Raw genomic sequence first — 16,517 nt, forward strand, 5'->3', positions numbered from 1 at the left:
ACAAATCAAATAAATAAAATTTCTTTTCAAAAAAATGTAGCAGTAAAATTGAGGTAAGGATCAATGTAATGCCCCCCAACATATAAAAAATGTAGTAGTAAAATTGAGGTAAGGGTCAATGCAAAACCCACAGGCCACAACATATTAGAGCAAGGATGTTAAGCTTATTCAAAAATTTGAATGGGTTTCAATTTTTTTTTTTTAAAGTTCTTTGTTTAAATTTTAATTGTTTTCTAGTAGAATGCCTGACGTGGTAGATAGCAATCTAACGTGGAGCAATAATGCATTATACATTCTGTTAGAATACTTAATGCAATTTAATTGAGCGGTCAAACTTAATGACTTTTTCAAAACAAAATAAAGTTTGAGGACCAACATGAAATTTTGTGTAAGTTGAGTGACGAACAATGTTTTACAACTAGTTATGTTAGTGTCTAAAAGAAATTTGGGTTTTCACTTGAACCATTTTTTGTTCAAATTTGCTTGGTAACTCAAAAACTTCAATGAGGAAATATATACCTTTGCTCTTGCAATATGTACCATGTTTTTTCGAAATAGATTAAAACTTATAATATAGCATCACGATATCTCTTTTGTTGGTATCGTCGAATTGAATATTTCAAATAATTATATTTTTCATATTTTGTGTTAAAAGTTTTTTTCATTAATTCGTGTGCAATATTTATTTTGAAAGTGTTATCATTTTGGATTGTGTGATGTAGATTACATAAACTAGACAATTTCACTTCACTTCTTTGTAGTAGTTAATGTCATAATAACAATAATCAATCTCTTATTGAAAATAATTATGGGTAAGATTCAACTTAAACAATCAAAAATTTCAATCTTTAACGCATCCACGATTACAGTGACATTGTGGTGTAATTGAGGCCCCATGAATAGAAGTTTATGAAGACTAATGTTATAGCCCATTATGCACGCTATAAGAAATTACAGTGGAATCTACTTCATTGTGGGACATACATCCTCTACTTGTGCTTCATATATAATATGATTGCATGAGCTTGAAAAACTTCAATCTTTTTCAATTACTATAAACATGATATCAGAAAAAATTATGGGGGTTAACAGATTCATCAAAATACTGAGTGTACTGATGTTTGTACTTTCACTATGCATGAAACTTACTTCAGTATCTGCGGCTGAAGTTAGGTGCATAGACAGGGAAAGACAAGCTCTTCTCAAGTTTAAGCATGACCTTGTTGATGACTATGGCATCCTCTCATCTTGGGGAAGTGAAGAAGTTAAAAAGGAATGTTGCAAATGGAAGGGTATCTCGTGTAGCAAGGGAACTGGTCACGTAGTTTTACTTGATCTAAATGTATCTCAGTCGGTTGATTATTTTTATCTGAAGGCTGCTAAGCTTAGCCTCGTACTGCTTGAGTTGCAGCATTTGAATTATTTGGACCTGAGTCATAATGATTTGGAGGAAGTAAAGTACCAAGATTCTTGGGTTCCTTCAAGAAATTAAGGTACTTGAAACTTTTACACTCAAACTTCTTTGGTGAAGTTCCTTGTGAACTTGGGAACCTTACAAACCTGCATACTCTTGACCTTGGTTTTAACAATTTGAGAATCAAGAACCTTGAGTGGCTTTCTCATCTTTCTTTTTTGTCATATATTGACTTGAGTTTTGTGAACCTTATGAATCAAACCAGCTGGTTGCAACACATAACAAGGTTACCTTTCCTTGAGGAACTATATTTGTCATCCTGTCAACTTCCCAGCACAGTACCTTCCTTCGATATCTTTACTAATTCTTCTTTACCCTATCTGTCTATCCTTGATTTATCCTTCAATGATCTCACTTCCTCTTTTGCATTCCACTGGTTGTTTAACTCTAGTGCAAGTCTTACTAGCATAGACCTCTCCTATAATCGAATAAAGGGTCCTATTCCTGATGCCGATGGGGAATTGATCTTTCTTCAGGAACTTGTTTTGAGTTACAATGTGTTCCGAGGGATGATTCCAAAATCTTTGGGGAATTTAAGTCATTTATATTCACTAGACATGTCATACAATGAATTAAACGGTCCCTTGCCAAATTTTACCAAAATTTCATCCTTAAGAAATTTGATCCTTAACAACAATAAGCTGAATGGGTTTCACCCACAAAGCCTTGGGCTACCTTCAAGTCTTGAAATGTTAGAGTTATCTTGCAACCAATTTAGAAGGCTACCCGAAGGTATTGAGAAACTTTCCAAGCTCACATCTTTTGGAATGTCTTCAAATTTGTTAAATGGGTTTCACCCACAGAGCCTTGGGCTACCTTCAAGTCTTCAAAGTTTAGAGTTATCTTACAACCAATTTAGAAGGCTACCCGATGGTATTGAGAAACTTTCCAAGCTTGAATATTTAGGAATGTCTTCAAATTTGTTGGAAGGTACAATCGCTGAATGGTACCTCTCAAACTTAGCCAACTTACAATTCCTGGATTTATCCTTCAACTCCTAGGCTTTCAACTTGAGCTCAAATTGGATTCCTCATTTTCAATTGCACACAATACTGCTCGGCCATTGCTATTTGGGGCCTCATTTTCCAAATTGGATTCAAACTCAGAGTACTCTTATAGAGCTTGATCTCTCTTTTGCTGGTATATCAGATGTATTACCTAATTGGTTGTGGAATATGTCTTCTTTAATATACTTAGATCTTTCTCATAACAATATTAGTGGTAAAATTTCTAATTTGTCCTCAAACTCAATTGTTCGTGAAATTGTAGATTTAAGTTATAACAAATTTTCAGGTCCAATTCCATTATTTCTTTTTCATTCTGGAGAATTAAAATTTTCCAATAATATGTTTTCGGGATCCATTTTTCACTTATGCACAATTCCTGAGGCCTTCATCATCCTCATGCTTGACCTCTCTGATAACCAATTGGAAGGAGAGCTTCCTAATTGCTGGATCAACATGAGTGAATTAGCTGTTCTAGATTTGGCAAATAATAAGTTCTTAGGTAAAATTCCCCTCACTTTGGGCAGTTTGGATCAGCTTGAAATATTACACTTGCGCAACAATAATTTCATTGGTGAATTGCCTTCAACTTTGAAGAATTGCACGAGACTAAGAACGCTTGATGTGGGAGAAAACAAGTTAACAGGTAATATTCCAGCATGGATAGGAACACATTTAACAAGTTTGACAGTTCTTAGCCTTCGACTTAATGAATTTGATGGAATCATGCCTTCAACAATTTGCCGCCTTACCAGTATCCATGTCTTGGACCTCTCTAGAAACAATATTTTAGGAAGAATATCACAGTGTTTAAACAATATTACTGCTTTGGTTCAGAAGAACAGTTCAATTGAAAACACAGATTCTTTGGGACATCAGTTATTTCACAATCTTGGATTGTATGTTAACAATGCTTTTGTTCAATGGAAAGGACAAGATTCAGAATATAAAACACTAGGACTTCTGAAAGGCATTGATCTTTCTGGAAATAAGCTTTTTGGACCTATTCCTCAAGAGTTTTCTGCTTTAAGGGGTTTAGTTTTCTTGAACTTATCTAGAAATCATTTGACTGGAAATATCATTTCAAACATTGGTCAAAGGGAGACGTTAGAATGTCTTGACTTGTCTCGAAACCAGCTTTCAGGGAAGATACCGAATAGCCTTGCACATGTAAATTTTCTCAGTGTTTTGGATTTATCATACAATAATTTGACAGGAAAGATTCCTTTGGGCACTCAACTACAAAGCTTCAACTCTTCTGTATATGCTGGTAATAGCCAACTCTGTGGAAAGCCTCTGACGGAGTGTCCTGAAGATATTTTTAATAGTTCTGTGACTGATCACGGAAAGGGAAATATTTTTGAAGAAGATGATGTGTTTTTGACTTACGATATTTACATTTGCATGGCATTTGGTTTCATTACTGGATTCTGGGTAGTTGTTATAACTCTATACCTCAAGCATTCTTGGAGATATTCCTACTTCAACTTTTGGGATAATGTTGGAAACTGGATGTACGTGACAACAACAATCTATGTGACAAGATTCAAGAGAAAATTTCAGACGTAAAGGTAAACATTTAATTTACTTGATCAATTTGGTTGTTATATATCCAAATCTTGACTTGGTTTGATATTGAAATCAGGAGCCCCTTCTGGGAAACAAGAAAGTGTTGACTATCATTCAAACAATATGTTGGCTAGAGAGGTGCAGGGACTATGCATGGCAATGTTACTATTTCTATTCTAGTTATCACCATTGTCTTATTTTCTAAGTATTTTTAAAAATAATATCAATTCGTAAGATCTCAATCCATACAAATAACTGGCTTTGTTGTGTTTAATCATTGATGTAAAAATAAATTTTAATGGAGATAGTATATCGCTTGATTAATTAGTTAGTTTAGCTTTTTTTAGTCAAGTATATGACTTATTTAATTTCTATGTACTAAAAAACTCAAGCCACTTTCTAGATTCGTTAGTGCATAATGCAATTAAGTAAAAAATAAATCTTAAACTCCACTATATGTTGGAAATATTTGATTGTATGATAATAAAATAGTGAGAGTCCACTAATGCTTTAGGGAAAAATACAAAGAACAACATTTTGAAATCTAAATTTATTTATCACTTAGCCTTGACTGCAGAGGTGCTAATGACAATATATAGATAATGCTGCTTAAAATTGTATGTTCCTTACAGAGTAAACACGCAACTATAGTTGTTTTCTCACAATGGAGGCTTATGTCCACTTAAAATTGGTCTCTAAAATACTTTTAAGTAGTACAAATGGTAGACAACTTAATACATAATACGGAATACTCTATATACCAAATATTGAGTCGATCCTTAATCAAGGGATAAATGTATAGTATAATAGAGGGACCCCTCAAAAGCCATTTCCTTAAGGGTACAAAAAGAATGTTAAATTTTGGGCTGAACACTCCTGGATTTGATCTTTTGAGGTTGTTGGTTCTGTATATAACTCTTTGTACACTTCATATGCGCATCAAAATCACACAAACTGTAACGATATAACCACCGACTCGAACGTGTGAATTTGATTAACACAAACTATGTCAAGTTTTGTGCAGTTTTATGATTATAGTAGCTGCAAAAGTCACATATTGATTCAATATTGATTTTCGAGGACTATTTAATCCAACACATCAAAATTTATGATCAACATAAAAACAATTGGTAGTTAGTAATAGATATCAATCTTCATAGCGAAAGAAAATATATCGAAGGAAATCAAATAATTCTATGCAAGATCAAAGATTAATATTTGCCAATGATAGATTAAACTTTTCGATAAAATCGTCACTAAAACTAATTCTTTATTCATAGTTGTAATATATCCGTGCAGTAACTCGTAGCCAGTTGCAGCCACTGTTTCTTCAATTTAAGCCCTCAGAAGTCATTACTAATAAAAACAGACCAATATGAATTCTTTCACATGGTAACTCCATTGCTTTGGTTGATTTTGTCCTTTCTGATCACTTGGAACAATCATAGACACCTCCTAGTCAATTAGAGCTCACAAGCGGGATAGACTCGGTGCATCGTACACCCTCAGGCATCATCATCAATTCATCATCTGTCAAGTTGCATCTATGTGTTGATCAAATTTCTTTCAAAAACCATACTAAAAAAAAATTGTGTATATGATGAAATTACAACTTGACATAGTTGACTTGGATCTATGTCCATCTATGAAGTCAATGTATTAACCCCCACACCCCTCCCCCCTACTTGGAATGGCTTTTTTGGACAAATTTCCGAGATTTGGATAGATTTTCTTGGCATTTTTTTCAATATAATATTAATGACCTACTATATGAACGTTTGAGTAGGGAAAGTTTGGTAAATAATCATTTCCTTTAAATCGTCAATTCTGTCATCCACACGTTTCACACGTCACACTAAAAGTAGAATTGCGAAATGGATATTTTTACAAAAGCCACCAATGTTGACTTCTATTTCAGTCTGTCTAATGTTAGAAATGGTCATTTATTTTGAATAATGCTCCTTGAACAGGGTTAGGTGATAGGCTTTTGACAGGTGCTACGTTGACAGTGCTTCTGTTACTCAATTTTTTTTATTGTTAAATTGTCCAATGAAAATTTAATACGTGGCCCCCCATTTTTAACCCGTCACTCACCCTGTTTGAGTAGCAAAACTCATGTATTTTACATTAAAGAAACAAAACAGGACCCACTTGACTGTCGCAAACAATCGATATTTCCAAGAAATAGCTCAGCCACACAGTCGTTTTTTGAAGTCAATGCCCTATTTTTTTAAAAAAAATTGTCCAATGAAAATTTAACACGTGTCCCCTCATTTTTAACCCCTATCGTTCACACTGTTTGAGTAGCAAAACTCATGTATTTTACATTAAAGAAACAAAATGGGACCCACTTGACTGTTGCAAACAATCTATATTTCCAAGAAATAGCTCGGCCACACAAAGTCGTTCTCTGAAGTCAACATCCTATTTGTTTTGCATAAATTCAAGAAGAATATACAATAGACAACTCATTCTTTGTTTCTCACTCCATAAGTCTGGGTCAATACATCGTGCGAGTTTTCTTTATCACCTCCAAACATCAACATGTATATATTATTGCTTGAGCATTGAACGAAATGGTGTGCAGATTATATTGATGGGCGTTCACTTTTCCGAGCAACGAAACACTGGTTCAATTCCTTTCAACACTAATCTTCCTCTTAATTTTTAAACACAGTAAAATAATAACTAAATATTAACTCATAATTGTACAAACCTTCAATAGAGGGGTCACTTTGTATGTGAGAGGTATGGTGTTCAAATCCATGTACTCCCATTTTTTGTATAATTTTTTTAATACAATAAACAATGACTAAACAATTATATATTATTAGTTTTCATTTTTGAAATAATTTCTTTAAAAAATTTATTGATTCAAATTATTACTTCATAATATATACAATTTTATTGTTAGACTGTATCAATTTATTTTATGAAATTCAAATTTGGACAATCTAACTGTTGGTTTTTATTCTTTTAAAAGTTCAAAAAACCTTTTTTTTTCTTTTGAAATCTTGAGTCAGTCCGACGCTGCCTTTGTGAGTTGGTTGTACACTTATATGATATATGCTTAGGTTGCAGCGACCGGAAAAAAAAAATGTTTTGTTTCGTTTCAAAAAATAAAAATTTTCTTATAGAACTTAAATATAATTTGGGTTATATTATTGCGTTGCTACGACACTTCCTTAAGAGTTTGAATTAAAGCTTTGGTCACGATAGTAAAGTTTTGCGTACTTTGTTTTTTTTAAAATTTTGTAAGGGATTAAAATCTCATTTAGACGACAAATTTCGACAAATTTTTGTTTGTTACATTATTTTGATGACACTTTATATAAATTGCTACCTATATTAAGTCTTTAAACATTTAAGTTTTTATACACTTATTGTTTATGCCAAACAACCCTTAACATGGTTTTGTCCTTCCAATGACTCCCATTTTTTTAGCCACGTCAATTTTATTTTTTATTTATTTTTTTCTCTCAACCTATCAAGCTGAAATTTTTTCCTTAGGCACCCCACTTAAATATGCCACTCACCCACTAAGTGCATAACCATCCCCCATCACTAACCATTTTAAATCCCAATTTCAGTCAACTGCGGACCCACCTTCATATTGCTATTGATAAACATTAATTTTTCCAAATACCACTTTGATTTCCATTAGGTAAACTGCCACAGTTTTCTTGAAATGTCAATCTACACTTTTATACCCACATTTATGCACCTAATTAACAGTTCACTACCATTGTTTAACCCCACTTTTGTTAACTGCCAGGGCCTTTTTTATATTTGTTATTGCGAATCCATTTCATTTAGTATCTGAAAAATGTTAATTAGCACCCTGCCATTTTGATCCATAAACTGCCATTTAAAAAAAATAAATCAAATTACAACACCACCTCCATTTGAAATTAAAACCATAACCATCCCCATTTGAAGCCACTATGTTAGTAAGACAAAAGAAAAGGGAAACTGCCATTTAGGTAATTAAAAATTCTATAACCTCCCCACTTTCAATTGTAACCCATGTTTTAAAACCCCCACTTACATATCATTATAACTCCATTTTTTTTAAATGCATTACCAATACCACTTCAATGGAGGTTTAAGAGAAAACCCATCCCATTAGAATTTAAAAGTCATAGGCTTATTTTGAAAACCAAATTTCAATTCCTTTAGCCACATTTTTCTCCCAAACTATTATACATATACATAAAATTATTTTGTCCATTTTCACACAAACTAAAGTACCTTGAATCTGAAAATTTATTTGAAGAAGAGGCGAAGAAGAGGCAAAGAAGTACGCTGCATTTTAGTTCAATATATTGAATGCAAAAAGGATATTCAAACTTCAAGCATTAAGGTATGGGTGTTTTGGTGCTTTTGTATGTGATGTAAGATTTATATGTTTTCATTTGCATTAAATTTGTTATTATGTTACTGATGATGGAATCATCGTTTGGTGGTTTACATGAGATATAAAGAGATAATTATGATAAATGAAATGGGGTTATCAAAACCTACAAGTAAGCGGACTGATTGATCATCAATTCGCTTGAAATTTAAGGTGACACTATTATGGTGTTACTCATGAAGGAGGCACCGTTTGGTGATTCAAATAAGAGGAAGAGATTGATGGTGACACAAATAATCAAAATTTGCATTATTGAAAACATATATGTATTTTATCATTTACTCTAGTGTCTTCCTACTAAGTATTACTTCTAGTACTCACACCCACTATAATCTCACTGGTTGATTCAAGGCATGGCGGCAGTTTGGCATAGTGGCAAGTGCTCGGCGATTTGAAAGGCTTTCAACTTTCTAGTAAAATTTCCAATTTGTGTAAACGTATTATGAATAACTGGAACTTTTAAAATGTTTAAACATCTGATTCGTTCAGTTTTATATGCATTTCATGTCAACCATAATTTGGAAATGTTGGAACGACTATGGCCGAAGTGTATTTACTGCCGACTATAAATTTAAATTCTGTCTTCCATTTGAAAATGGTATAATTTGGGCTACGTTGCATATTTTAGAGTGAAATCAGTGGTATTTGAAGGTCTACGAGTCTTCTAATAGTATCCTTTGGAATTTTCTTAAAATATTATATAGAGAAAAAGTGATGTCCATTTTGGTAAACTGCGTCGTTTCGAATCCGAGTTTTCTGTCCAGCATATTCGAGCAATATTTTCGGGCTTCAAGCGTTATCATCAAGCCCCCAAATCTTTATATGTGATACATATATGAATGCTTTAGTCCATGTAAAAATTTCATAATTTTTAATAGATATTTGCTAGGCCAAATATATTTTTCTTCCGCTGTTGTTCAATCTGAATTGTTGAAATGCCTCCAAATGTTTTCCAAAACCAAATTTCGCCACAATTTTATAAGTTTATATGAATAACTACCTCCCATTATATTTTTATATGTTTCAAAACCCAAAAACTGTCTAATTTACAAATTATTTTGGTTAACATCAAAGGGGTTGAATCAAAGAAAGATCGATTATTTTTAACGCTTCAGATTCCAAGAATTCGGTGCGTTACACAGGTAAGTCTAACACGTTCCTTTGATTCTTAATATTAAAAACAAATAGTTATTTGATTCTCTTTACATGGCCTTATCCCTTGCGAAAATTTTTGAATTTATATTTTCTAAGGCCAAAACAGGAAGGGGAAAAAGGTCAAAAATCCTCAAGTTGTTACTTTCTTATTACCAGCGACCAGCAAGCAATAGCAGAAGGGACGAACAAGGCAACTTGCAGCTCACAAATAGGAAACAGAACATCTCGGCAACTAATAGTTTGAATAGTTCTCATTAGGATGCTCACGTTACCCCCACCACATCTGACTAATTCCTCTTTTTTTTTTTTTTTTTTTTTTTTTTTTGAATAATGATGCATGATATCATCTTTGCAGCCCATTCATGACCTATCTATGAGCCTGGAATCATCTGAGTGGTTACCACCAACCAAGACAACACAGAGAAGATTACTACCTTCAGAAACATGAAATTGGACAATAGCTAAAGCTACCTAATATCCTTGTAAACCACTCACAAAGTTCCTACCTATGTGAGACTGGATGTTGGAGGAGACGAGAATATAGAGAACTTTTTCTCCTAAATGTGAAAGCAGCTTGTTAATTATCATAAGCCCCAGTTATATAAACCAATACAGTTCACGGGAAAAATCTGTAAATATCAACCTACATGTGACAGGTTAGGGCTTATTCAATTAAAACCAACATCAACCCCATTATTAACTTACTCCTGCAGTCTAGTACTGGAGGGTGGATGTCCGATGATCGGCAACTGGAAAATGAAGATTGTCATCGGCAATTTGAGAGAAAATTGACTCCGTCAATTGTTTCACAGGCTTCTGCTGGAAAAAACACTACATAGTGGAAAGACCACAAAAATCAGAAATGGAACAAAACACGTAATGAAAATACATATATAGGAAGAGTAATATGCACTTACAAGATCGTGGAGTTATAGTTAACTGTGAGGGCATTTGTTCTGATTGAAGGAAATTGCGACCCGACCCGACCACCGACCACTCAACCCAATAACCGAAACCCACCAAAACATAGCAAAAAACAGACCCAAACCGGTCAGTTTGGGTCGGTTTTCTTGGTTTGGTTTGGGTTTTGCCCACTCCTAACGGCGCCGTGGAGAGTAGAGTGCCGGGGCTGTGAGTCTCAGAGGGACATGGAAAATAGGTTACGGATGTTGGCTTTTGATTGAAAATGAGGATTTTATTATTTTTTTTCCGTTTAAACTAAGCGGATTGGGCGATGTGGAATGCTTTAGCAACGTTTACTAAACGTTGCAAAAAGTAAAATCTAAAAAGTTCAAAAATATTTTACTTTTTGCAACGTTCATTAAATGTTGCGAAACATGTCCTTTTGCAACATTTATGAAGTGTTGCAAAAAGTAAAATCCACTTAATGTTTTCGCAACCTTCAATGAACATTGTAAAATGGTAACTTTCTACAACGGCCGTTTCGCATTGCAAAAGGCGGGTTACAGCAACTTTTAATAAACGTTGTAATAAAATTAACTTTTAGCAACGTTTAATAAACGTTGCAAAAAATAAAACATTTCACGACATTCATTAAACGTTGCAAAAGGCAACATTAGCAACATCCACTTACAAAATGTTGCCAAAGCTAAATTATATTAACTAATGGCAACATTCACTTATTAAAATGTTGCGGTAGACCCCTTTAGCAACACTTAACTACCAAATGTTGTCTTTTATGTGTTGCAAATGATAATTTTTGGTATAGTGGGAGAAGGGAAAAACAAAAATGGAATACAAGCATTTAAAGGGTAGACATCATGGTCCTTGAGAAGATTGATCTAAAAGATTTTTCTATTCTTATCGTTCCTCATTTTTCTTAGTTACTTTATTTACTTCAATTTAGTTTCCAGCATGCCCACATATAAGCCGAATTCATTCTTCATAGCATGACACATGGACAATTTTTGTTCATGTTTGGCAAGACTTAAATTATAATTTAAGCTAATAAATCATACTTTCATTTACATATTTCGTAGAATCCAAAATTATTACTCATTTTTAATTCACACATTTTTTAGAACTCATAGCTTATAATCACTTATAAGCACTCATAGACGTATAACGACGAACTTGAGTTTGTAATCTTTGTCTACCATCATACTATGTTGAACCACTTATCTCAAAATTTTTTATTTGCTTCAATTCGAGAAGGGATTGTAACTTCTTACCATCCACTTTAGACAATGGTGAATTCGATGAGAAAGGCTTTGATGTGAACCACTTCTAAATATACGAAGAACTGCATGGTGAACTCAAATTTTTTTTTTTTTAAATAAATCTTTAAAACAAGTCATAATGTTTTTTAGATGCATTGTCGCAGATTGGGTGATCTTTCTAAAAATTAGTGCATTCCTACTGAACCACACATAAAAGAAAATGGGCAAGTGAATTGTGATTAATCCACAGATAACTACCTTCATTTCAATCACCTCCATAATTAGATATGAAATATAGTCGTCGTTAAACTGTGTATTCCTTGCTAAAAAAAATTTTTTGACCTAAAGAAACGTTCATGTTAACAGTGCTTTTGTTCAATGGAAAGGATAAGATTTAGAATGCATAAGACTAGGACTAGGACATCTGAAAGGCATTGACGTTTCTGAAAATAAGTCAATTGAAACTATTCTCATTAGTTTTCTGCTATAAGAGGTTTAGTTTTCTTGAACCTACCTAGAAATTATCTGATGAAAAATATCATTTAAACCATTGGTCAAATATATGTTGGAATACCCTGAGTTGTCTCGAAAATAGCTTTCAAGGAGATAACAAACATAATTGTAAATCTAAATTTTCTCAGCGTTTTGGACTTATCTTACAATAATTTGACCAAAAAGATTTCTTTAGGCACTCAATTACAAAGCATGAACTCCTCTATGTATGCTCGGAATAGCCAACTTTTTGGGAAGCTTCTTGCAAAGTGTTCTGGAGTTATTTCTAATGATTCTGTAACTGATCGCAAAAAGGGGAATATTTTTATAAGAATATAATAAATTAACAACTTGTATCTTTTTATATCTACATGATATTTGATTTCATTAATGAATTGTGGGTACTTGCTACCATTATTCAACACCACTAAGAAAGTGGAAAATATAAATATAACTACACTTTTATGAAAATTAGTTTCACTATAATTTTTCATGTTTTCTTTCAAGAATTATTTTATTATAGAAAATCAACAAAACAATGCAAAACTGCTGGCCATGGAGTTCGAACCCATGTGTGCTTATGTGCAAACGATCTTAAGTCTTCCCCCTTAACCTCTTGGGCAAACTAGCTAATATATGGTTTTCATCAAATAGTTTTTTTAAAAGACAGCAACAAATCCCCAGATCGAATTGAGAAAAACACAGAGAATTCAAGAGAGATGGCAGAGCACTCAACTTTGATATTTGGGACGGAGAAGGATAGGGTTGATAGCCTGGCGATCGCTGTTCCTGCCTGCATAGAAAATCCAGCATCAACCCCACACTGTGCCCCCAATTGCTTGACACACGCCAAGAAGATCCAAAATCACTTCGACATTCATAAATTAGTAAATAGAAGTATAAAATTTGATCAAAAATTCACACTTAATTAAAGTTTTCAATGATTTATTCAGTTTGTTAGGCCCGAGTTCTAGTTGAGATTTTTCATTGCAGTGATTATGGAAAGAACTTTTTCAAACTCTCATTTAGTCTAGCAACTAGACGTGGCTTTGTAAATGGAAGCGAGAGATCAAATGCCAAAATCATTAGTATATATTTTCAGTGATGAGAAGAGATAGTATGGTCGATGATAGTGTCACTTCCCTAAAAATTTGACTAACTTGATTAGCATCTTACACTACAAGAAACAGTGGCTTTATTGACTAGATTTTCTCGACCAAAAGATAATTTTTTACTCAATAAGAAAATTTTTTAGTTGGTGATACCTTTGCCAACCAGTTTTCCTCGACCAATCGAAAACTAGTCGGTTTTTACCGACCAATTTTTCCCTACCAATATAACATTAGCCACTGAAAACAATAATTTGCCGACTAATATAATATAGTAGTTTGCCTAAATGTGACACATTTGCCGGCCGAATGAAAAAGTCGATGAAGCTCTTACTTTTGGCCAACCTTTTTTTGTTGAGACTTCGGCACCTTAATATTTACTAGCCAAGAAATTATTAGTCAGCTTTGATGAAATAAAATTCAACAATACATTTACTGACTAGCGAATTTAGCAGCGACGAAATTAAGAAATAAAAGATTATTTTAAAATTCAGAAAACGTAAAAACCATTTGTATAACAATAAAACTAGTGAAGAGTGGGTAAATAGAAAAAAAAAATGTTATGTGAATTGTGAAAATGTGTCAAATGTCTTGGACACAAAAAATTTTATGGCTAACAATAAATTTTTAAATTGAAAAAAATAATATTAATTTTTTTTATCTTCTAAAATAATGTTGATGTCATGCAGAAGGAATTAGACTTTATCAAAAAGTGGGACCGGCACAAATAGAAATAGGCAATTTTAGATTTTTAGAGAAATTAAGGGGCTATCTGTTTTTGACGAAATTTTAGTGAACTTCAATTAGAAACGGGCCAATGAACAAAACTCAGTAGCTCTGCTCGTGATGTAGGGCCAATTTCGGGCAAATTCTTTTGTTTAGGCCTTCATTTATGCGTTTTTTTTCCTTTTTTGGTAATTTTTGTTTTAGTTATGTCTCAATCAATTTGAGTTGGATTTGAATTCTATTTGTTGGAGAATAACCATTAAGATTAGGACTTTCAATTTTAGTCATTATCTCATTTTTTTTCATTTTTGGAAAAAAAAAATCTTTTTAATTATTAATTATTTTTTTGGAGTTTTCCTAGGATTTTAGCTATATAAAGTATTATAAGCTCTTTGTGGCCGCATTGATTGATAGCAATAAAAATTTTTCCTGAGTTTTTATTTTTGTGAGATTTTTTTTGGGAAAGATAGTTGTGTGGTAGCTATTGATTAGCCTCCAACAGTCAATGTTATAACTGTTAGACATCATATTGTCAAATGACCTCCCGGGCGATGATGAAAACCAATTTTATCAGTCGACATGAATGACTGAACGATAAATCAACACCGAATAATGGATGAACCGACCTAGCGTTGCTTTACCTATTGGATGGCTATTAATCTTTGTGGCTTGTTGTTTTCTATTGGGACTTAACCCTAGTCGAGCCTACTTACCATATTGTGACTTACCTTAAGTTGGCCATTGAACTAATATATATTGGCAATTGACTCCTTCTCCTTTTTGAGCCGTGCGTGAGAACTCGAGAGAGAGGCATTATTATTATTATTCTTCTTCTTCTTCATGCTTCCTGCCAAGTTATCTTCCCTACCAATTGCTTAAGACTTTGTGACTCTTACCTGTGTGGTATCCATCCTAAGTGTGTGGTAGAATCAACAAGCAAAAGAACAATAGCAACCATAGGAAGAAGGTAGCACCGACGGTCGGTCATCTCGGTTTTGGTGATTGAATTCGATGATTAATGGTTAACTGAGCCCGAAAATCACTTTGAGCAGCTTGAGAAAGATCCTAACATCTGGTATCAGAGCTTGGGTAGCAAAAATTGGCTCAAAATTGGCTGATTTTCGGACATGAACCTTAGAACCCGAATCTGAAAATTTTCAATTACTCACAAACCAAAGCTCGGTTGGACAAAAGGAGGCCATACCCATCACCAGCAAGTCGAGGCGCTCCCGGAGAGGCGGCGCGTGGGCTGACGGCGGCGGCGCGTGGGCGGCTGTCCGGCGACGCTGTCTTCAGGTAACTTGCTTGTTTCGATCTCCTAAATGCACTGATATACTTTGTTTTATGTTTCAGGTTACACAGAAAAAGTTGGACGATTTTGCCCCTGGTGCGACGCCGACTGAAATTCAACAGCAAGCTCGTTTTTCTCCACTCTACGGACTCAGATAGGTCCGCGCTGGTAAATTGACTTAATCTATTTAAATTCAGCAATAGGAAGATCATCGTGTGGGGTGATCGTTAGGTTTTGGGGTTACCGTGAAGGGGTAACCATTGCTTGTTCTAGAACTAGGATTACTTGCATTAATTGAGTGCTTGTTCTTTTGATTTAAAGTGCTTGGTATTTCTTGGTGGACGTAGCGTTTAGGTTCATTGTTACTTTTGCTAAGAATTAACAAGATATTACCTTATCACGCTTCCCAATACTACTTCGTGTGGTTTAATTAGTGTGTTAACCAATGACAACACATAATTTTGATTTGGAAATTTTTAACGGTAAAGGGGACTTCTCTATCTGGCAACAAAAGATGAGAGGCATACTAGTCCAACAAAAGGTGTCAAAAGCCATCGAAGGCAATTTTGCACCTGACATCTCAAAAGAACAAAAAGAGGAAGCCGAAGAGCTTGCCTATACCTCAATAATATTACACTTGTCTGACGCTGTCTTAAGAAAAGTGGGAAAACTAAAAACCACCAAAGAACTTTGGAAAAGACTAGAAGACTTATACTTGCTTCAATCTACACCGAATAAACTCTACCTACTCGAACGATTCTTCAGCTTTAAAATGGATCCTTCAAAGGATCTTGACGACAATTTAGATGTATTTAACAAATTGGTGCAAGATATTGTCAATTGTGACGAAACCGTGTCTGAAACCTATAAGGCCATTATCTTGCTCAATTCAATCCTGGACTCTTATAAAGTAGTTAAAAATGCCATTAAGTATGGTAGGGACACGTTAACACCTGAAATTGTCGTAGATTCTCTTAGGAGTAAGAAGATGGAAATGAGGGCTGAAAAAAGGATAGGAAGAGTGGAGAGTTGCATATGATGCGGGGCAGAACTCAATTTAGGCAAGCCAGTCATGATGGATACCAAAGTAGTGGCGAATCAAG

General features: G+C 34.0%; 3 protein-coding genes across 4 annotated transcripts in view; 2 read left to right on the forward strand and 1 right to left on the reverse strand.

Annotated features, from left to right (window-relative positions):
- The first annotated feature begins 934 nt into the window (after nt 1–934).
- Nucleotides 935–16,517, forward strand: part of LOC111404023 (LRR receptor-like serine/threonine-protein kinase ERL2) — a 73,562-nt gene continuing 57,979 nt past the window's right edge. The window contains exons 1-2 of one of the 2 annotated variants that reach the window (XM_023032736.1): nt 942–4,049; nt 4,124–4,371. In XM_023032736.1, coding sequence (XP_022888504.1) covers nt 2,650–4,047 — 1,398 coding nt within the window. In that variant the 5' untranslated portion in view covers nt 942–2,649 and the 3' untranslated portion in view covers nt 4,048–4,049; nt 4,124–4,371. Of the gene's footprint in view, nt 4,050–4,123; nt 4,372–16,517 lie in introns of those variants that run through there. The other variant, XM_023032737.1, reaches the window with a different exon arrangement.
- Nucleotides 1,061–2,475, forward strand: LOC111404691 (probably inactive leucine-rich repeat receptor-like protein kinase IMK2). Its single transcript, XM_023033460.1, has 2 exons — nt 1,061–1,458; nt 1,680–2,475. Exons 1-2 carry the CDS (start codon nt 1,061–1,063, stop codon nt 2,473–2,475), a joined length of 1,194 nt encoding a protein of 397 aa, XP_022889228.1.
- Nucleotides 9,949–12,075, reverse strand: LOC111404692. The gene is made up of 3 exons (XM_023033461.1): nt 12,055–12,075; nt 10,534–10,789; nt 9,949–10,447 (listed from the first exon to the last, which is right to left on the reverse strand). The coding sequence occupies exons 1-3, from the start codon at nt 12,073–12,075 to the stop codon at nt 10,383–10,385; spliced, it is 342 nt and encodes a 113-aa protein (XP_022889229.1). The 3' UTR covers nt 9,949–10,382.

The sequence above is a fragment of the Olea europaea genome, chromosome 11 (genome assembly GCF_002742605.1).
Source record: "Olea europaea var. sylvestris chromosome 11, O_europaea_v1, whole genome shotgun sequence".
Lineage (NCBI taxonomy): Eukaryota > Viridiplantae > Streptophyta > Magnoliopsida > Lamiales > Oleaceae > Olea > Olea europaea.

Excerpts from the sequence above, each read along its gene's own strand:
- LOC111404692 (XM_023033461.1), bottom strand. The coding sequence starts at position 12,075 with ATGGAGGTGATTGAAATGAAG. Across the intron at positions 10,790-12,054 it reads TGGAGGTGATTGAAATGAAG|CCAACATCCGTAACCTATTT; the intron begins GTAGTTATCTGT and ends TTCAATCAAAAG. Across the intron at positions 10,448-10,533 it reads AACTATAACTCCACGATCTT|TGTTTTTTCCAGCAGAAGCC; the intron begins GTAAGTGCATAT and ends TCCACTATGTAG.
- LOC111404691 (XM_023033460.1), top strand. The coding sequence starts at position 1,061 with ATGATATCAGAAAAAATTATGGGGGTTAACAGATTCATCAAAATACTG. Across the intron at positions 1,459-1,679 it reads AATGATTTGGAGGAAGTAAA|CTGGTTGCAACACATAACAA; the intron begins GTACCAAGATTC and ends GAATCAAACCAG.